The sequence below is a fragment of the Ambystoma mexicanum genome, chromosome 5q, assembly GCF_040938575.1.
Source record: "Ambystoma mexicanum isolate Mex_15411 chromosome 5q, UKY_AmexF1_1, whole genome shotgun sequence".
NCBI lineage: Eukaryota > Metazoa > Chordata > Amphibia > Caudata > Ambystomatidae > Ambystoma > Ambystoma mexicanum.
This window is the reverse complement of record NC_090933.1, coordinates 739,299,718-739,321,854: the sequence shown is the minus strand read 5'-3', so window position 1 is coordinate 739,321,854 and position 22,137 is coordinate 739,299,718. Positions and strand designations below refer to the sequence as shown.

The 22,137-nt window shown below is 42.3% G+C and overlaps 1 protein-coding gene across 2 annotated transcripts in view; it reads right to left on the bottom strand.

Annotated features, from left to right (window-relative positions):
* HNF4G (hepatocyte nuclear factor 4 gamma) overlaps positions 1–22,137 on the bottom strand; it is an 836,697-nt gene that overhangs the window by 635,165 nt on the left and 179,395 nt on the right. For both annotated transcript variants that reach the window (XM_069621228.1, XM_069621227.1), the window contains exon 2: positions 19,477–19,586. In XM_069621228.1, coding sequence (XP_069477329.1) covers positions 19,477–19,492 — 16 coding nt within the window. In that variant the 5' untranslated portion in view covers positions 19,493–19,586. The remainder of the gene's footprint in view (positions 1–19,476; positions 19,587–22,137) is intronic.

Genomic DNA, 22,137 nt, shown 5'->3' with positions numbered 1-22,137 from the left:
TTCATTTAAAAGTAATTCATATTAATGATGATTTTTATGTAACTTCTCTCTGATACCTTTGCTTGTCAATGATATTGAAGAAAATAAGGTGTTCTTAACAATATGTCATTAATTAAAAGAAAGTTAGTTTCATGTATATGCTGTGAGAAGAAGGTAAACCCTTAAAAGCATGGATAAGTGCAGTTGCGGGTAGACTATTGGAGAGAAAGCCCCTTTTTGATACTTACTGTGTTTTTGGCAGTGGATTGCTCTGATTGGAGGTGGTGGTAGAGACGTGGCATTTCACTCAATTGGGCAGTTAAGAGGCAGGAAGAGGCCTTGGATTTCCTTATCGTTCGCAGCCTCCATTTGACGGTGAGTGCTATCTAACTTCTATCCATTGGGAGCTTATATCGTCTATGCATAATTTAAGGAGCAGAGGTGATTTGGACTGTTTGGATTCCAGGGGTGTCTTACCTTCTTCAAAAATCGAAGGACTCTCTATTTCTTATGACCAGCCTCCTAAGTCACGCATGTCCCCCCGCTTGCTCGCGAAATGGAGTTGTACTCGACTTGGGTGTGTAAGGGTGTGGAAATATCTGGACCTATTACTAAGAGAGGTTTCACTGCCTCAACCAAATACTAAGGACTCTGTCAGGATAGGTCCATGAAAACAAATAGTCTGCCATTATGTGTCAAAAAAACCTATTTCCTGCCCTTAGGCTCTAAATCAAACGAAGTAAATAGGTGGTATTCTTGATTCAGACAAATTGACCCTTCTTCTTGGATGATTACATCAAATTTCACTTTCAGGTGAAGTAAAGAAAGGGTTTTTCAAAAAGTACAAAACTAAAAGTCTCAAAATGCTGTCTTGGTTTGGAAATCCGGTGATGCACATGGAAGAAAGAATGTCTCTGGTTTCCACTGTGTTAGGGGGAAGATGACTCCCTCTAACCTTCCTAAGGTTTCTCACTTGCCTTTCACAGTGCCAAGATTTACAACTTCTTTCTCCTGCCCTTTCTTGGATTTCCCACAATGCCAAGGAAATGACTACCTTCTCTTGTTTCTTATACAATGTTCACAACCCTCAGGGTGAGATGGTTCCTTTCTCTTGGCCCTTCTCAGGTTTTCACAATGCCAAGAGAATTACTCCCTTCTCTTGGCTTCTTTCACAATTTTCACTGACACGATGGGGTAAAACTCCCTTCTTCTTGGTCTTTGTAGATCTTTACAATGCCAAGACAATGACACCCGGCTCTTGGCTTCTTGATTCTCACTCTTCTTGTTCGGGTCCCAAACTCTGATTTTTCTTCTACAGAGACTCAGTATACTCTCCTGCCAAGTACTGTGTTTAGCTTTGTGATCTGTATTATTTCTGTTTAGATCTCAGGCCCTGGTTCCTCTTCTACACAGACTTGGTATACCCTCCTGCCAAGTAGTGTGTTTGGCTTCTTAATCTGTACTATTTTAGTTGGGCTCCCAGGCCCTGGTTTCTTCTCTTTTCAAGGGTCTTGGTATATTCTTTTGCCAAGTACTGTGATGAAGGAGAGGGTATTCCAACACCTTATACCTAAACCGTGTTGCCGGCTACCATGTCAGACCAGACCTGCGGTTACTAAGGAATGCCCCTTACCCTCAGTGTATGTCGGTGCATGGCCGATTGTTGTCAGAGTCGTCTTCTGCTCTCTGTGTGTTGTGCAGTGTCTTTGGCTCCCATTGCATGCCCTTGACAGCTCTCAGGCTCCATTGTGTCAGTATGACCCTCGCTCGTCACGCCACCACCTTCCAGCTTCCTTTGGGCTTGCGGGCCTTTGGCAGCATCTACGGGGAAAGGACTCCCGGTATTCCTCCAATACCGGGTGTGGACTGCTCTTTCCTCTCCCACGGCCATGCCAGCTTCTCCGATTGGCTGCTGCTTCTTCTCTCTCTCTCTCCTTCTTTTGTCCTTCATTAGTTTGTAAACCAGAGACTGGGATGCATACTTGGGTTCTCCGAAGCGCCCTTCCTAACTCCTCCCATCTTCTTCATTCCAGTATGACTATGATTACCCTCTTCTTGGTTGTCTGTCATCTTCCTCGTCCCAAGTTTCCAGCACACTTTGGGCAAATAGTCCATACTCTTCCTCATCTCAGTGGTTCTCATAAGTGTTGGGCTATCTACTTGACACAAATATATAGAAGTGTGGGGGACTAGTGTCTTATGCCCAGGTTTTGAGGGTGAGCGAGGTTGGAATGAATTATGGACATACCGTGTTCTCCCAAAGAAGTCATCCCCAGTTTCATATGGGCGATCCCTCCTGATGAGCTCCTCCTGCTGAGCACCACCCCAAGTGGGACTCTCAGATAGCGGCCTCACCTCCCTATTCTCATGGGAAGGGGCTCCTCATAGGGGAAAAGGGATGACATCTGAGGATTCTTCACAGGTGCAAACAGTTCTTCGTCTCCGGTTATTGTTCCACTGGATTATACTCTGACTTCCACAAATATTAAAAAAACAATTACTGAGTTTTTTCAATGGGGTCGGAGTGTACGTGAAGGACATTTTCCATCGGAACCTATAACTGTTCATTAGTGAGCAGAACACTAAGAGAGCTCTCACCCCCGCCTTTACAAGGATCCATTGATCAAATGTTGTGAGGAGTAATACATGTGACCGAGAGTGGCCCGGCTAGGGGAGGGACAGAAATGGGAGCTCCTGACTGTCAGTCACACCTGCCCTGTTTAACTCCCCAGAAAATAATCCAACAAACTAATAGGCAGATTCCTCAACTCTTTTGAGTTGTAGTGAATACTCTCACCATCTGAGTAAGGATCTAGGTGTTCCCACACTGGCAGCACTAAATTTCATTTTGATCCCTCTAGTGAGAGTCTTTCAATTAGTTACAGAAGATGTCAATGTGCACTCAACACAATTGATTGACATCCAAGGAAAAATGGCCGAAGGTAAACAGACGAAGAAATCGAAAAATCAAAAGATTCGGAAAACAAATCCGAGTTATTCATTAAAATTCATTTGCTCATGTTCATGAAGGGCCTAAAAGTGGATCCCAAATTAAGTCCATGGCCTCATCTGAAAGTGCTCAACCCCACGTAACCCCAATCTTCCAAACGTCATTGTGTCCACGAGTAATGAACCCTGCAAAGACTTGCAAAAGTGATTACTGTTGTATATAGGTTGTGTTATTGAAGTGTTTATATGCAGAAACTAGATGTATTATGTCAGTGTATTGGCTTGCGCTAGGCTGGTATCATTCTAGGTTGGAACCTCATCTATGTCATTAGCTGTGCATCAGAATGTTGTTCCTTAACTGTGAGCAGTTGGACCCTGGACACTGCCTGTGCTGGGGGTCTCTCACGTTTGCTTGTTACTAAGATAATAAAGCCGACATAATACATCGATGGTGTGATCTGCATCCTTCATTACAATGGCGACGAGGATGGGATGACATTCCCTCGCGAAAATCAACTGGATTTCTAACGTAACGACACCTATCGCAACAGAGACCCCCAGCCTGCAGGATCATAAGTTTGGCCGTAGCACCAGAGGAACCAAGGGAAGGGAGAACGCCTGTTTAAGAGGCTGCAGTTCAGGGGCTGTCGAGTATTTGGCTCTGGTGTGTCCTACGAACAAGCCGTGGCTTTTCGTCTCTAAAGAGTGAAATGCATCAGCTCACCAGCACAGGCGGGCGACGGCGCTGACCGTTCCGACTGCAGCAGTGCAGAAGGAAGTCCCGAAGGAACCAGGAAGCAACCCTGCACTACGCGGACCAACCCGCGACACAGAAGATCGTCCGAATCGCTATTCCGCAAAGGTACGTGCGCAGCGAAATCCGCCGGCGGTGGCAGAGGCGAGTTTTTGGTGCGAAGGTGCGTGCCCAGCAAAACTAGCCGGCAACGGCAGAGGCGAGTTATTTGTCGACCCCAAAAGGTACGTTTCGTTCACCACACGGAAGCGGCGTAACGCAACGTGGATGCAAGTCCCTCAGAGAGAAGGTTGCTGATTGGCCCAGTATCGAAGCTCACTACGTCTCAGAGTCACGGGGTTTTCAACGCAGGGAACAAGGAAGTGCGATCTCCCAGTGCAACCCTTGAGTTTAACGAGGTTGCCACACTTTGGGAAAAGCAGAGTTTGTTTTTAAAATTTGCCCTGGGCCCTTGCGGGAAGGCAAATCAGGCTTGGATCACAGGTGAGAATCGACACATTATCTGTGTGCCTACAGTTCTCTGCCATTAACGGAAATTATGGCATTGTCTGGAGTTCCGGGTCCACAGGTATTCATGCCCTCACCAGGTCCCCCAAGAATTAAATGGGTGCCTTGGAAAAAGGGTTTTCTTCACTATGTTAAGGCTACATGCGGAAATGGCATGTCTGTTGAGCGCAAAGTAGCAATGTTGATGCATTTTCTGGGCTATGAAGGGCAGAGGATATATGACACTTTGCCTGAAGTTTCGGAATTGGATGTGGAAGAAGGTGTAAATGACTTTGATCTTGCTCTGATTAAACTTGATAAACATTTTGAAACTAAGACTAGTACAGTATTGGAAAGATATCATTTTGGTATGAGATGCCAACATGAGGGAGAATCTGTTGAAGATTACGTAACTGCTTTAAGACATTTGTCTCTACATTGTAAATTTGGGAGTGGCTTAGATGAACACATAAGGGATCAGTTTATGTTACATTGTGCAAATGATAAGATTCGTGAAGAAATCTGGTTAAAAGATGATCCAAATTTAGATGAAGTTATTAGCATTGCGAAGAAAATTGAACACACCCTACAAAGTGTGGCAAAGTTGGCTGCCAAAGAAAATAAGTCAACAGTAGGAACTGAAGTGTTAAGAGTGAATGATAAAAGGGGAACTTGCCCAAAAGAAAAGAAGAAACAGAAAATCAGACCAAATAGGCGTTATGATGGTAACCAAATGAAGGGTGGGGGAGCTGAACAGACCAATAAATATGTCCAGAAGGATAGCTCACAGTCCAATGTAAAGAGGGAAGATAGGTTATGTTTCCGTTGTGGGAGTGCACGCCACCTATCAACATCTCCTATATGTCCAGGGAGGCGTGCCAAATGCAATATATGTAAAAGATGGGGTCATTTCGAAAATTGTTGTAAAAATTATCGAATAGGAACAGATGGTAAAGGAACACTCATTGTCGAAGAATATGATGGTCCTTCCTCAGAGGAAGCGGATATTTCTGAAAATGAGATTGTCACGGTCCATATGGTAAAATGTTTAGAAACTGACGAAAGTGAGCATCCTTCAGCATGGATAGAAGTTAATGGTCATTATGTGAAGATGCTTGCTGACTCTTGTTCTAAAATCACGTTGATGTCCAAGATGGTTTTTGAGAATGTGGTTGGAGGTGCCATTGAACAGCTGTGCCCGTCTGATAAAACCCCAGGGGGATATAATGGTGATAAAATAGAGATATTAGGATGTTGTGAAGCTGAATTAAAATTCAAAGGGAGAGTAGCGCAAGGAAGGATATATGTCACAAAGAGAGGAGAAACATTGTTAGGTTGGAGGGAACAAAGAGCGTTAAAAATCAAGTTAGATCCCAATGGTGAGGAACAAGTTTTCAATGTGGGCTACCCTTCTGAGTCCAATGATAAAATTGCCAAATGCGAAATGATAATGAAATATCCCGAAGTATTTCAGGAAAAGGTAGGATGTCTTAGGGGTATGGTTCATAAGATTGTCATAAGGGAAGGAAGTAAACCCATTGCATCAAAACTTAGGCCGTTACCGTTGTCGATGCGGGAAGCAGTACGGAATTAATTAGTAAAGCTTGAGAGGGAAGGAATTATTGAGCCAGCCAAGGCTGTAGAGTGGATATCCCCGGTGGTCGTCGTAAAGAAGTGAAGTGGAGATTTGAGGGTGTGCATTGATTTGAGGGAACTTAATAGATGTGTTGTGGCAGACCGCCACCCATTACCCAATATGGGTGAGCTTTTAAGTAGGATTGGGGATGCGAAGTGCTTTGCAAAACTTGACATGGCGAGTGCTTATCATCAAATTGGTTTGGATAATGAATCTCGCAAGTTAACTGCTTTTATTACATATGAGGGCATATATCAATTCAAACGCATGCCATTTGGATTGGTATCGGCTTCCTCAGTATTCCAGAAGGTGATGGATAAGTTACTAAAGGAAGTAAATGGGGTATGGTGTTTTCAAGATGATGTCCTAATCTGTGGTAAAGATGAAGAAGAACTGAGATTTAGACTCGATATGGTTCTAAGAATATTCAAGTCGAGGGGAATAACTTTGAGGAGCAAGAAATGTGTTTTCATGACTCAGGTGGTCGAGTATTTAGGTCATGAAATATCTGAACAGGGTCTCAGGCCGAAAAAGAGTTTAGTAGAGTCGATTATGAGGACTCTGCCACCAAAGAACAAAAGTGAATTAAGGCCATTTTTAGGTACCCTCGAATTCTATCATCGTTTCGTAGAGAATTACGCGGATTGCATAAGAAATTTGAGGTCATTGCTAAGGAAAGGCGTAGAATTTGTATGGCACAAGGAATGTGAGAAGGAATTTGAGGAGGTAAAGAAGAAAATCGATATGGCAAAACCCCTATCGATGTTTGACACCAGGAAGAAAACAATTTTATCTGTAGATGCCAGTGACACTGGCATAGGAGTAGTTATGTTACAACCAGGTTTCGACGAAAAAGAGATGGTGGTGATGCATGCATCCCGCATGCTGAAGGGTGCAGAATTAAATTACTCAGTGTTGGAAAAAGAAGCCCTGGCATGTCACTGGGGAATTGAGAAAATGAAGAATTTTGTATGGGGACAAGAATTTGTTCTAAGAACAGATCATAGACCTCTCAAATCAATTTTTGAAAATAAGGGACTGGATAAGGTATCAAGGAGAGTGGCTGGATGGGTGACAAGACTACAGTGCCATAAGTTCATAATTGAGGTGGTGGCGGGTAAGGAAAATGTCAAGGCCGATCATGCCTCAAGAGTGAAAGTTGAAAATGCTGTGACTGACAATGATAAAAACCTTTATGGTGAAAATGAGATGGTGTTTGCTACATTGGAGGGCATAATACAGAAACATGAATGGATTCAAGCGTTGAGATCCAGTGAGATATGGAGACGGATTATGGCTTTTGTAGAAAGTGAATGGCCAGAGAAAAGATTGTTATCGAGTGAAGAAAGGTCAATGTGGGAGGTGAGAAATGAATTATCATTGAAGGGAGAGTTATTATATAGGTGGGACAAATTGGTTGTTCCGGGATGTTTGAGAAGTAAACTAATAAGTCGGGCACACCAAGGTCACATAGGGATGTGTAAAACCAAAGAAGTAATTAAAGGTGATTACTGGTGGCCAGGGATGGATCATGAAATTGAGAAAGTTGTAGGTGCTTGCGCTGATTGCATCAAGTCGGGGAAAAGTTTACGTGCTAAGTCGCAACCAATGGAGAAAACTAGGACCCCAGTGGGTGTGTGGCAGGATTTAGCTATGGATATTTTAGGTCCATTAGATATGGGTGCAGGTAAAGGAAGGTTCGCCATAGTACTTGTTGATACATTTTCTAGATGGACTGAATTTAGGATTGTGAGGGAAGTTACCTGTATGCGGATAATAGAATTTCTGGAAGATGTTTTTGAAAGAGAGGGTTTACCCAGTAGTGTACTTACAGATAATGGCCCACAATTTGTGGGAAAAATGTTTTTAGAGTACCTTGGTAAATGTGGTATCGAACACAAAAAGACACCCTTGTATGACCCACAAGCGAATGGAATGGTTGAGAGGGTCAACAGATCCATTATGGATGCTATTCGGGGAGCGAATGTAAGTGGACTTGACAGGAAGGTAGCTGTGAGAGATAGACTGTATGCGTTAAGGATGGCTCCGAGGATTGAGACAGGAGTCAGCGCATTTGAATTGATGAGAGGACGGAAAGCTAATACCTGTGTATCTCCCGCCTGGTTGGGTAAGGCGAGAGAAACGAATACAGTGGTGAATGAGGTGAGGAAAAAGATGGATGCCGACAAGGGAAGGTGGGTGAAGAGGGTTAATAAGAAATATCCAAAGAAGAAGACTGTGGTTGTTGTTGGAGATTCTGTGCGGGTAAGAAGGGCTGTGGTTTCTAAGAAAGGGGAACCTTTATATTCAGAACCTGTTAGAGTGACAAAGATTTACAAGAATGCGGTATGTGTGGAAGGTGGACAAGTCTGGAGCTTATCCAGAATTGCGAAGGTAAAAGGATGAGTATGTAATCTTAAAGAGAACATTTTTTTTGTAACATAAATGTTGTAATTTCCCCAATAAGTTTGATCTGGAAATGTTAAGATTGAAAGCATTAATGTGAAATAAAAGAAGTTTTTTTTTTAGGGGAGGGAGGTGTGTTGTATATAGGTTGTGTTATTGAAGTGTTTATATGCAGAAACTAGATGTATTATGTCAGTGTATTGGCTTGCGCTAGGCTGGTATCATTCTAGGTTGGAACCTCATCTATGTCATTAGCTGTGCATCAGAATGTTGTTCTTTAACTGTGAGCAGTTGGACCCTGGACACTGCCTGTGCTGGGGGTCTCTCACGTTTGCTTGTTACTAAGATAATAAAGCCGACATAATACATCGATGGTGTGATCTGCATCCTTCATTACAATTACCATCTGGGGTTGCTAACATTTCAGTTAGAGGAGGAGTGTTTTGACCATAACCCCTCTGAGATGGTGGGCAACTCAAGGGCCTTGCAGGCTGATTTCAGGTGGGAGGTACATCATTTCCCTGCTTGTAGAAGAAAATGACATATTTTCAGCGAGATCTAGCGAGGCTGCAAGGGTGTTGCTGCCAATTCAAACAAATTCTGACGGTGCCTGCTCCATAAATTCCCATTCCGCTCTCACTTTTGACCAATCCCCTAGCAGGGAAAAGTGTCCCTCTGACAGTAACACTGACAAGCCGTGCCTAATTATGGGAGCTTTGTTTTTCTCATGAAGATAAGATTATCTTAAATAGCAATACAATCTTATCTATAATTCACGATATTCCAAAGCTCAGAATTATCATCACAATAGATATTACACTGTTGGATTTCTATGACGACAATAGGACCGATGTAGTGGCTATTGTTCCCCTTCCTTAATAGTCAGGGGTTTCATTTTATCCTCAGTAGATGACCAGATGCGACGTGGTTATGATTTACATGTCTCAAGAGAGGCTGTGCACCTCAAACAAAAATGAATAATAATGTACACTGTCCAATGAAGATCTCTTGCTTGCTGGGGCCTATTCCCTCTAGAACAGTGTCTTTGTCCAAACCCGTCCTATATAATCAACGTACATCTGATGACTGGTCATGGCTGGCTGAGTCCTTAGCTGGTCATGGTGCTAAGGACGTACCCATGCAACCTGGATTTTAGCGCCTGCTCCTGTAAGTCTATGGGTTTTGAACATTTGATATGGGATAGTGTGGTTTGCGCCAACTTGGTTAGCCATAACATATTATTTCAACAGGAAACCTTTCTAACAGAGGTTGTTGTCCTTGACAGTTTCCTAACTTTTATCAAAAAGCCAATAGAGGCACCAAGGGAAGATGCAAGGGTTGCCTCCTGGGAGCAGTTGTATAGACCTGTATCCAGGAAGCAACCATTTGGAATGCTGGGTCTATTGGAATCCTTGCCATACAAGTGGTATTATAAAAGAGTGGTATTAATATGCTAGTGATAAACATGTATTGGAGTTAGAGGTTACACAGGAGGTTATGTCTGATAAGTTGGCAGACATTTTACCATCCTGGTACAAATTGGGAAATGGGGGTACCATTATCCTAGATAGTGATTTCAACGCAGATTGTGCTGGCAGTCAGGGGGAAGTCTCAGGTCAGAGTACTAGTAATAATACTGTGCAATCTTTAAATCAATCTGTTTGGGAAAATGTGGGTGAGATATTCTTAAAACTGGAATATGTGTATAATAACTGGTAATATTAATGACTATTATTTTACCTGGCACCGTGACATGCAAACATCTCGGATTGATTTTATTGTGGTTATTGACATTTTGTGGCATGACAAGGTCCAATTTGAGATTGAAGACGGCACCCCAGACTCAGTGTTAGGTTCATGGGTAATGAACCAAAGAACCAAATTATGCAAATGAAACAGATGCCTGAGACCTGGAAATTATCACACATTGTGCCCATTTGTAAAAAAGGAAACAGGCACAACCCACAAAACTATAGACTGATTTCCTGGCTTTATGTAGATTCCAAAACCATTAACTCTTTGATTTTGGAAGAAACTACAAGCCTGGGCAAGCCGCAATGAGATTCTGAAATCTAATCAGGTGGGATTCAGGTCTGGTGTGGGTATTTCTTTGGCCGGATGGGCAATAGATTATATCCAGGAAATGGTCTAGGATAACTCAGTCCCTACAGTATTTGTAGCTACATTTGACCTATTCCTGGCCTTTGATAGAGTCAATAGGAAAATGTTATGGTCAAAATGGGAAAGCTGAGGACTTCCATGCGGTGTGTGGAATATTATAAAATATTTGCATGCTAACTCTGCCTTGGAAGTTCGTCGTAATTTGGTTGGCGATCTAACCCGAGCAATTCCGGCTTTCAGGGGTCTGCACCAGGGATGCATCCTCACCCCATTTTTATTTAATTTATACTTAGCAGATCTGGGGCAAGCCCTTGAAGGGGTGTCTTTTATCCCCCCAACTATTAGTGGTGTTAAGCTTCATTGGATGACGTATGAAGATGATATACTTTTAATTGACTGCACTTGTGTCGTGCCCCAAAGACATTTAAATTAATTTCAAGAATATTTCACCAGAAATGATTTACTTATTAACATTAGCAAGACAAAGGTTTTGTCATTTTCTGCAGGGTGTAGGAAAGTACAGCAGTGATGGGGACCTGATGGTCGGGGAGTGGATATTTTAATTGATTTTCAATACTTGGTTTTCAAAATCTTCTCCATTCTGAGCAAGCCTGCTCTTTTAGATCACCTGAAAGAGTTTAACACCTGACCTCTCAAATGAAACATTTTAACTGAAGGTATGGTACATTTTCCCTGCTTCCAGTGTTAAAATGTTACAAAGGCAAAGTGATCCTTACAATTATTTATGGTTTAGAGATCTGTCACACCTTGTTTGATTTTGACTTTATGCCCTCGGAGGGTATGTTTTGGAAGGAAACCTTGTCCCTCAGTAAATCCACGCCCATGGCCGCTATTCGATTTGAGTTAAGACTGGTTTCCTTGAATGCAAGAATCCTCTGGAAAAGAATCCTACTATGTAATAAATTTGAGGCTCCTCCCTTGGGATCTCTGTTTGAACAACTTAAATCAGGAGAAATGGCCATATTATCAACTGTTTTTCTCAGCTTAAGAAGCGGGGCTTTGATTATAACTAGTTATACATATTTTAGCAGCCTCTAAAACACTACTTTGGTTGAATGGGTAGTGCCTAACCTGTGATGCTCTAGGATAATTTAATAGATTTCCGGGTCTCAGAAATATTCATACCAGGCTTGGTATCTGTGATCCCTATCTTGTTCGCTTCCCAATGAGAGAGAATAGTTTTTTTAGGGGGAAAGCAGATTTTGATACTGCCCTATGTCACAACTCTGGGAGAGAAGTGAAGTCAATGAAACATTTAACTGTGATGTGTGAATCTCTTGTTAATTTACGTTTGTTTTGTCTTGGGGAATATATTAATAAACTGGGACGTACTTCAATGAGACACACTGTGGGAACAAATATTTGATTCTATCTTATTATCGCTGCAGAATGATTTCTGTCAGTTTTTACTTAGGCAAAATTTTGTAAATATACTGAATGCCACCCAGTTGAATCATACGGGTTGGAGAAATATTTCAGTGTAAAATGAATTTTAATGCATTTGTTTTATCCTCTTGGTTCGAACTGATGAATTTATTGGTTTGTGATCCATGTTAAGTAACTGTGTAAGGATTTTCTGAAACCAAATGCACAAATAAATAAATAAGTTAAACACTTGCTGGCAAGGAGCATTGTAATGATTGAACTACATTGGGTTGCTTATCAGGCGATGTATGCTTGTCTCAGTGCTCAAATATGACCAATCCTGAATCCAGTGTGTACAAACCTCCAGGCACCGTCATCCGTCCTCGTATCCAAAGCTTTGGATACGAGGACGGATGACGGTGCCTGGAGGTTTGCGCACTGAGACAAGCATACATCGCCTGATCTTGTTTAAAACGTGTATCCATTGACACGTGGACAGCAAGATACACTGATGTATTATGGGTAATGCAGTCCACACCGTTTTTTCCTTGAAGGAATGCGACCCTTCGAACTTACCAATACAAGGAATTCTTGTCCTCTTCATCTACAAGAGACGGTGCGGATTTATCCAGATGCCAAATCCATGCGATTGTCTTATTAAAGTCTAAACCACTCTTCCATCCACACTTTAAAGAATTGAATATAAGGTCCTAACAATGATGTACAGGTTCTGTGCACGGAGTATAGCTGACCTTTTTCACTAATTACCCACGTCCTGAAGACGGGTCTTTGGATATCACTAGTAAAATTCAGTCTATTGGAGTGCTATTTCTTGCCCCAGAAACACATTAGAGTGTTGACACTGTTAACCCATGTTCTGCAAACATCTGTACATGGCTTAAGTCACTTTTGCTAACATCACGTAACTATAAAATGCACATCAGTTACATCTGCATTTGATACAGAAACAGCCGAAAGTGATTTTTTTCATTTTCTTGTTCCCTGTGTTGTTCTTCAACCAACGCTTGTAATTATTAGTGTTTTATACGTTTTTATGTGAGCAATATGTTTGTGATATATGAATTAAAATATGTTTTTTGATATCATGCCTTTGGTAGAATATGTAACTTGATGATATTTAATATCATCTGTTGAGTAGCTTACCAACACCTGATGTGTGGTTGAGGTGGGTAGCTAGTGGTGTCTTTTTCTGCTTTTTATGTTTACTCCTCAAACACCACAGCCCCCTCCAAAAAAAGAGGAATCCCCCCCTTTTGCTCAAATCGATTTTTGTTACCAAATACATATACATACTGTCAAAAACGTTTATTATTTTTCTCATTAGCCGAGTGCAGAAATGCTGAACGCAAGGCAAAAGCAGGGAGGCAGAGCAAGCTTGCAGACGCTTACCAAAAATAGCCCTACAGGATCGATTAAGAAGCCTGGAAGAACTGAATACTACTAACCTATAGGAAACAGCATGGTACATATGTATATATATATATATACATAAAATCATAGTATAACTATGATAGGTTTACATGAGGCCACAGAATGAGAGACAAGAAAAGCAGAACTAGACTGCACAGAACAGCAGGCCAGAGCTCACAGCCAAGGTCAGAGACAAACAGCACATTCCGAAGCTAAGAGAAGAGACACAGAGCCATCTTCAGAACATCAGAATAAATCCTCATAAATTGGAGACCAGAGGGCTTGATTTCGCAGTCCTCAATCATGTGATTCGTCCGAGCCAGACAATGCTCATTTACCCGGGTCGGAAGACGAACGGTTCTCAGCAACACAGACATGAAATGAAACATGGAATCTTTAACAACATTTCACTGCTGAGGGCACTCTCACAGGCAAAAGTGGTGGCCCTAACAGTTACATGGGAACACTTAGTCTCTCTTGTCACCTTGGGAAGGTGCACTGAGCGCTGAGAACAGAGCTGGATCCCAGGCTTGGGTAGACCAGCTCCAGCCAATCAGGGAACAGAAATCCGGGGTGGATGGCAGAGGGCAAGGGCCAATGGTAATCATGCGACTCTGCAACAATGTAATCGATAGTTTCTTCAGGAAGTGGCAGGAAAGCCACCTGACATGAGAGGACCAATAGAGTAGTATGTATAGGTGCCATGCATAGGCACTACCACCCCATCTACCCAATCCTGTCTTCTCGTAGGTTTTTGGGGAAGAGACTCATGTTGTGACGTAGAAATGGAACAAAATGGCCCGACACAGGCTCAGGAGCCATGAGTCCAGGAGATTTCAAATGCCCTGTATGATCCCTGTCTGTTTGTGTGATAAATGACAGTTCTAACTTGCTCTTGTCCGAGTCCTCCATCTGTGCACTTGGCGAGGGTTTGTTGAGCCCTGGGAGCTGGAACAGTGAGCTCGTAGTGTGACTCACAGTCCCTCTGATATACCTAAGCCAACAGACTGGTGCATCAATATTGACATTATTGTTGTGCATTAAGCATGCTAGTGCAGAAAGTATAAAGGGCAGAACATATTAAGAATTGGTAGATAACTTGTGGGCACAAGGAACATTTTTAAAAATGCAACTTTAAAACAATATCCGATGAAAATATGGGATTGGAACATCAACAAAACCTACTAACAAAATCTAAAAGCAGGTTTGGAATAAAAAGACACCAACATATATCTTTACTATATTATGTCCCAAGACCCAAAATATATCTTTACTATAATATGTTACAAGAGCATCCCAGCATTATTTCTTTGAAGCAGCTAGCTAGAAAATGTGATTATTTTATTGAAAAATTCGAGCAGGAAACAACCCTCCATTAAACGGTGACATTCTAGGGTACAGAGAGGCCAAAATCAGATTAGGACTACAACAATATTTTGGTAAATTGTAAAATCTCTCTGATGAAAGGACATGCCTATCTACGGGCATTGATATAATTATGAATATTTGTACTGAGAGACATATGCATATTTGTCGAATCTTTTGTTGTAAACAAAAGGTAGCAAACTAAAACGATTTCTTTTAGCAATTTGGAGAGTTAATTTAAATTTAAACAGAGCCGTAGAAATTGGGAATGACGCAGTGAAAAATTGGCTTGTGGAAGAAATTACAACGCTTTCCAAAAATATTACTTATGTCTGGATATTCAATATGTTCTAAATGCAGTACAAGTGCAACAAGAACCCTCAGCCAGGTTTCAACCTGCAGAACCAAAATAGTAGACACAAATGTAAGCCCAGACCTCACTGCCATTAACTAGAGCACAGGTCACACAACATTCAAGACACATGACCCCTTTATCATGTTAGAAAACCACACACACTGACTTTTTCTGCCGCTGTTTAACTTTTGTCGGGCAACACATGAACTTAAAGTCGATCTTGGTAATGTTGATGTGGGAGTCAGGCCAAAATGGGGGAAGCCATGTAGAAGACCCCAGTCAGGGCCACAGTTTTGGACCAGGGAGTCAACAGACCTGGAGGGGTGCATTGTGTACGCAGACGGACTGGGTTCCCCCCTCGGGCAATAACAGACATGCTACACTGAAAAGTGGGAACACAATGAAAGCACCAAAGTCTTTGTAGAAACCAGGAACATATTTATTACAGTAAGAGGGGTAAGCTCATTACCAGCAGGAAAAGTTAGACATGCTGGACTAGCTAGGCACACCCACTGGCATGGAACCCGGGGCCTGGGGAGTAACCCTGGATGCAAGGGGGATGGACTCCAAAGAATAAAGGGAAGGGTTGGAGAGGGAGCTAGAGAAGAGAGCCGCTAGACACGGTGAGGGGGAAAAGAGAGAAAGAAAGGGAGAGAGAAAGAAAGGGAGAGAGAAAGAAAGAGGGGGAGAAAGAAGGGGAGAGGGAGAAAGGGGGAGAGCTGAGAGGCACTGAGAGAGACACAGGGAGAGGGAGGCAGGCACAGACACACACAGAGAGGGAGACAGGACAGGGAAAGAGACACAGGTAGAGGGGACAGACACAGGGAGAGAGAGAGAGAGAGAGAGGAGAGAGACATGCACAGAGACACAGGGAAACAGAGACAGAGAGAGAGAGAGGCAGGGGCAGAGACAGAGAGAGAGAGAGAAGGAGAGAGAGAGAAAGAGAGAGAGAGAGAGAGAAAGAGAGAGAGAGAGAGGAGAAGAGGCAGAGAGGCCAGGAGCCCTACTGGTGAAAAGGTAGAGCAGGTAGAAGAGGAAAGGGTGGGGAAGGATGGAGAGGAAAAACAAGGGTACCTGCTGAAGGGACCTCCTGAGCTCTGTCCCCCCATCAGCACACCACTGCTAGCAGGCAAAGAGCAGACAAGAGTCCTCTCTCCACAGCCCCCGACCAAGGAACACATGTGCAGCTGGATTGTTTGGCTGTTTCCAGGGGCATGTTTTGTGCGGTTTCCTGGGGAGACGGAATGCATGGCTGGGCACACATTTCCAGGTAATTACAGGGCGGGAGACAGGTGTTCTTCTAGAGTCCATCCACACCCATTCCTACAATAGTGGAAACTAGATTCTGTGTGATTCCCAGGTCAGGGAAGATGAACATTATACAGTGCAGGGCACTTGGGGCCTAAATAGGAGCTTAATTGCAGGGGTGGGGAATGGAGGAGGTTCCCAGAAAAGGTGCAAGAGGTCAGGGGCTAGCTTGTTGACTTGGCAGAGGGCAGGATAATTACAGGGTATGGGACAAGTGGCTATCCAGAGCCCTCCACCCATGATGGACACAACAAGTTGAACTAGTTTTGCAGGGCTCAGAAAGTCTTTGTGCCAGGACAAAGGGGAGATAGAAATTATAGGGTGGGGGCAACTGGGTGGAACAGTTGAAAGGGTCCAGTCCCAGGCTGCTGCTGAGAAACAAGAAGAACTGATTCTTGGAGGGGTCATGGCTTGGGTCCACAAACCCCTGCACATAGTGCAGGGGACACAGAGGAAAATAAATGTGGGAAATATAAGTCACCCAATACTTTGGCAAATTAAGTCATGCAATACATTGAATACAGTGTGGAAATTAAAGGTCATGTAATACATTGAACATTGAAGAAAATACAGGAAACCCACACGTAACAGGAAGGTACAAAGAAACTGTGCCATTTCCACAGTAAGCCTAATAGAAACATGGCAAAGCCTGTGTTTGCCCCATTCATGAATATCAGGCCTTTCACTATAACTTTTATATTTCTGTATATTTCTGCTGTTGTATTGATTCTAACACAACATATTACGGGTTTAAGAGGAGAACCATATTGGATTAATTGACAAGATCAGGGTGGAAGGAAGTAGATAGAGGAGATTGAAGATTCTACATATTTGTTTTCAACAAGGAGGCACTGCTAGTGGAGGGACAGGTCTCTGCAATTGCTCACCATAAAGTTAAATAAAACATTTATGATTTTGTACGTCCATAAATATAATTTAAGTGGCAGACTCCCTCCTCATGTCCCAATTCTCTGCATAAAAGAAACCTCAATATTCAAATGTGGTATGTGCAGTAGGGCAACCTGCGTCTCCTTGCTACAGACCTTCTTGGAAACATGTGCAGGGGAGTTATATTAATGTATCTGCATTCCCGAATGGACTGCAACAGCCTCACACTCTATAACAAAATCCTCCTTGGACTTTTGTGCTACAGGAAAATACCCTAAAAACCTTCCTCTTGGGGGTAATGCTGAGATTTTAAATCATGGTTTAACAAGCAAGTGCAATGTGATCCAATGTTCTACCACTATACAAGCATAACCTATTGGCAAGGTTTATTGAAGCCGACAGCATTATCTCAAAGTTGCAAGAATCGTCAAATAGGCATGATGTAAACAACAATAATAATAATAATAATAATAATAATAATAATAATAATAATAATAATAATAAAAATAATTCTCAATTATTCTCCATAGTAGGTTGAGAATATAGGTGCAATTATGACCCAAGTAATGGTACTGAGTTTGTCAATCTAAAACAGATTACAGGCTCAATCAGCCATACTGGGAATCAACTGTAATGACCTGCAGGTTGACCGCAGCAATTGCATACCTCATTGAGCTATCTTTCTGACTAAAAAAAACAAATCCTGATGTATAAACTGACATGATGTACAAGTGGACTTGATGGAACTTTTTACTAATATCCCTGGATGATACCGAGTTCATAGGGTTCCATGTGAAACCACAGATCTAGAAAATATTGTTTCATGAAAAATGACACTGCATTTTTGCCTAAATCTAGGGCTAGTTGTATTTATTAATCCAAGACTAATATTGGAATATTTGGGGAAATTGCTGGATGGTGGGTCAGGAAAGCAGTAAAGGTAACATTGTTCCAGAAAATAATGCTTTGTATATACAGCATTTGCACAGGTAACCTGTGTTCATAGAGTATGGTACACGTTGCATACATAAAAAATAAGTGTTGATGATCAGCGGATCCAACACATTTTTCATATTCTGCTATAATATTGCAGCATCCCGATGAAGAAGAAAAATAACTGCCATGGCTTTAAACATTAACAATGATATATGAATCAAATGGAGAAATTCATCCATGGGGGAAAAAACAAGCAATTAACAAAAATGTAAGGAAGAGAAGAGTAACACTGGAAACAAACTGTGTGTATATAACATATTGTCTCCTTACAAGGATACTTAAAAAACTGGCAGTAACGGAATTACCTAACGTATGAGCCTCGGATTTGGAAAATCACAGCAGATATTACTTCCAGTGGAATTACCTCCTTGGATAATTCCCCCATCCCCCAATGAAGTAGTATAAAGCTTCAGAATAGGCGAATATACTCATAACGATGTGGAAATCCTACAGTTATCTGTGGTAATAAATGTTAATAGGTTTGGAGGAATTAGCACTGCTGATATCTCCAAACTCATAATGAGGACAGAGGTGGAGACTGGAGAAGATTTAAAGAAAAAGGGGTAGAATCCACAAGCGGCAGATGGATCAGGTATTTCTCCATAAAAAACGGGGATAATAAATGAGGTACATGAAGGGGAAATTCAAGATAAACAGAAGAAAGGGCACGGGGGCTGAGGTAGGTAGGTCACTCACAATTCTATTGGTTTAAAAAAGAAAGCAAAGAAGAGTCTAAAAAATAGGAAAGCAAAAGGTATGGAAAACAATATGTAAAAAAAAAAATAGTTCCATACTACACAAAAGCTTAATAGACCCAGCCGAGGGCCACACCAGGCGTTATGGGTCCTGAAGACAAAATGTAATGCCAGAGTGCATTGAGGTTTACGGCACACAACACCCCGTACTGCATGAGGCCCGGATCAATAAAGCTATTATTATCCGGTTTTGGTATTAACATTACATGGGTATACGCAGGCCTATTACATGAATCTGCATGGGAAGTCACAGGGATTGACTGTGGGTGCGCTTCACTTTGTAGCAGGTAGATTTGGAACATTGTGTGCCCAACAATTTGCTAGACGGTCTGCTGGGTAAGCCGGCTTATATAGACAGCAGATTGTCCAATGGCAGAACTGCGTTTATAATAAGGCTTCTAGCGTAACCAAATGCAATAGATGCAAAAACAGTTCAGAACAGCTAAACGTAAGAAGGGAATATAATGTAGATACTAGTAGAATACATTGAACATGTGTGGCAAATAAATCCCTTGGCACAGCTTGCAGTTTACCATATGAATCATTGCTTTGATACCCTGAGCTCCGCCAGGCTAATGGCTATCAGACAACTCAGAGTAATTACACACTCCATTTGCTAACCAGAATAGGACACCACAATTAATGTATTAAGCCACTTTACCTATGAGACTCAGCATTCCAAAGGTGTTGATGCTACCGCTGCTCCTGGCTCGTGGGATTCCATCCGGGTATTGGTTACTTTAAATGTATCAAGGCACAACCTGCAGAAAACTAGAGAAAAGGGAAAGTTGTTGATGAAATATTAGTGGCGCCAAAAATGGGGAATAATGCTAAAATAAAAGTTTAATTAAACCATTCTTGATATCAATATTTATGGTTGGCTGACAGATATGAGACAAAAGCCAGCATTTGAAAATATCACCAATAATGGCATTAATACAATTTGAAACACGTATGCACATAAGGGGTCATATAACAAAGCCTTGGGCTGCCTCTGGAGCAGCAGACAAATGCTGCATCCCCGTGCTAAAATAAATGATATTCCCAATTGCTCCCACAGAGCTTGAGAGTGGAACACACATGTGTCTACTGTTCTACCTTTTCTTCACTCTTGCTGCTGCTGTCACACTTTCACGCTCACAGAATTAGCGATTGTGAAGGTGACTGATTGGACATGACAAGGATGCCATGGAATCCTGAGGGCAGGGGTATCATCTTTAAGTGCAGTGCACAGGTGTGGCCTTGAGTGATTACTTGGGTCCCTTCTTCCCCCTTGAAATGGGCACACATGGATGGAGTAGACAGTGACTGTACCTTCCCTCTAGTTGGTGCACATGCAAATGGCCTTCATGCCCAGGTTCATGCTTCTGGTTCCATGTCATTTCATCGATAGTAATTACTTTGTGGTAATTTACTACTAAGTAATTACTTTGAAATGTGTCGTCTAATTTTTTTTAATATGTTGTTTGGTGGGTCCCCCTCCAAGCTCCCGCATTACCCCTAACCAAAACCCTTCCAACCCCCTTTTAGCCCATAAGCCATAAATACCCATATTTTTCGATGACATTTCAAAGTAATTACGTCGTAGTGAAGTATGTACTGCCGATAAAGCAATGGGATAGCCATGCTTATAATACAATATGCTTCTCACAGTTGCATGTGGAATGCTAGCTCTAGACTGCACTTTCACACTCTTCATTACAGAATGGTTCTTGCAATCTTTACTGTAACAATGTTTAAAAATTGGTGACAAGGCAGGCGCTCTGTTGCCAGTCAAGTTTTCCTGCATTAGCTTCTCCTCCAAACGCACGTTTTCATGACTCCAGCAATCTTCAGGGAGGCTGTGTTTCTTTGCTTTTTCAGGCGTGTTTTCATTTCCTTTACAGGTGTGGCAAGTTAATTGACTCTAAGGATTCTGGTACTTGCATTTTTCACACTTAATTTTTCTTGCAGCTGGCTGGAAACAACTCCCTCCATAGCAGGGCCATCATGCCTTACAATGGAGACCCACAACCATGGCTTTCCCCCTGCCCCCATCAAGAGGAAGATTTGTGCTATGGAGGGAGTTGTTTCCAGCCACCTGCAAGAAAAAATCCATTCCGACCCTCTCTTAGCCATGCAGGGCATATTCCTTCTGGGTTAGATGTACTAATGATAAGGCACAATAAGGAACTGTGGTTATTCAGGAAATTAACCTTCTACTTGGCTGCCTGGGCTGCGAGCAGAAGATGCACACACACCCTTCTAACGCTCAGGACGTGATGGTAATCACACTGACATAGCTATGGCACTAGGTCTCAATTTCAAGATGGTGTCTAACTTCTAAAATGGAATTTCATTACACATGTGATACTAATACCAGAATTCACTGCATTTCCACTGCAGTCCAGCTTCTATGGGTGACCAATCTCCCCCTTTCATTCTTCTGGCTCCCCTACAAAATCTCCTATGACAATCTCCTCATCCTAAATTGATGGGCGGCCTGGGACGTCCCCACCTGCTCCCTAACATAGCTCTGCCAGGAAAGGCATAGTTTGTGTGTGTGCACTACCAGTTCTATGAGACCCTCACTGGCCCCAGTGAATTGATAAGACAATGGAACCAGCACATAGAATAGACAATAAGATGAAAGATTAAGACTATCAACAATGGAGATGAGAGCGCCCAAGTCCATCAATTCACATTGTTGGACAAAACATCGAAACATACTGCTAAAATGTTCTACCATTCCACTGGAGCAAGTATACATTGATCATAACTTAGACACGTGCAAACTAGCATGGTGGACCAGTGCCTAAGGCTACGCCTGCTATGTGGCAAATATATTTCCCTAAGGAAAATGCCCATTCATGCCATATTTATTGATTTAAAGATGGCATTTGATGCAGCCCAGAGAACAAGGTTATTGGCTACCTCGGTGGAGCTGGGTAAACCTACAGAGTTACTACTAGGTAATAGCACTAAGATACATTTAGAGGGGTCGATGTTGCTATGTTCGACACAGTGAAATGGGGGTCCGGCAGGGCTGTGTGCTAGCCCCGCTACTGTTGTTGTGTGTTTGTTAATGGGGTAATCAAAAATGTGCTGAACGTCCTGACAGATACACCCTTGTTCCCCTGTTATAGGATTTCAATACTTATGTTTGCTGGCGACGCAGTCCGGCATTCACTAAAACCAATGGAACTCAGTTGCCAGCTGCGCATCTTTGCAGGCTTCTGTAGGGGGAAACGGCTTGTCCATTAACGTCCAGAAGACAAAGGCAATGTATCTCGGAGGGAATCAGGCAAAATAATATCCTAAAAAACTGTCTTGCCTTGGTAGA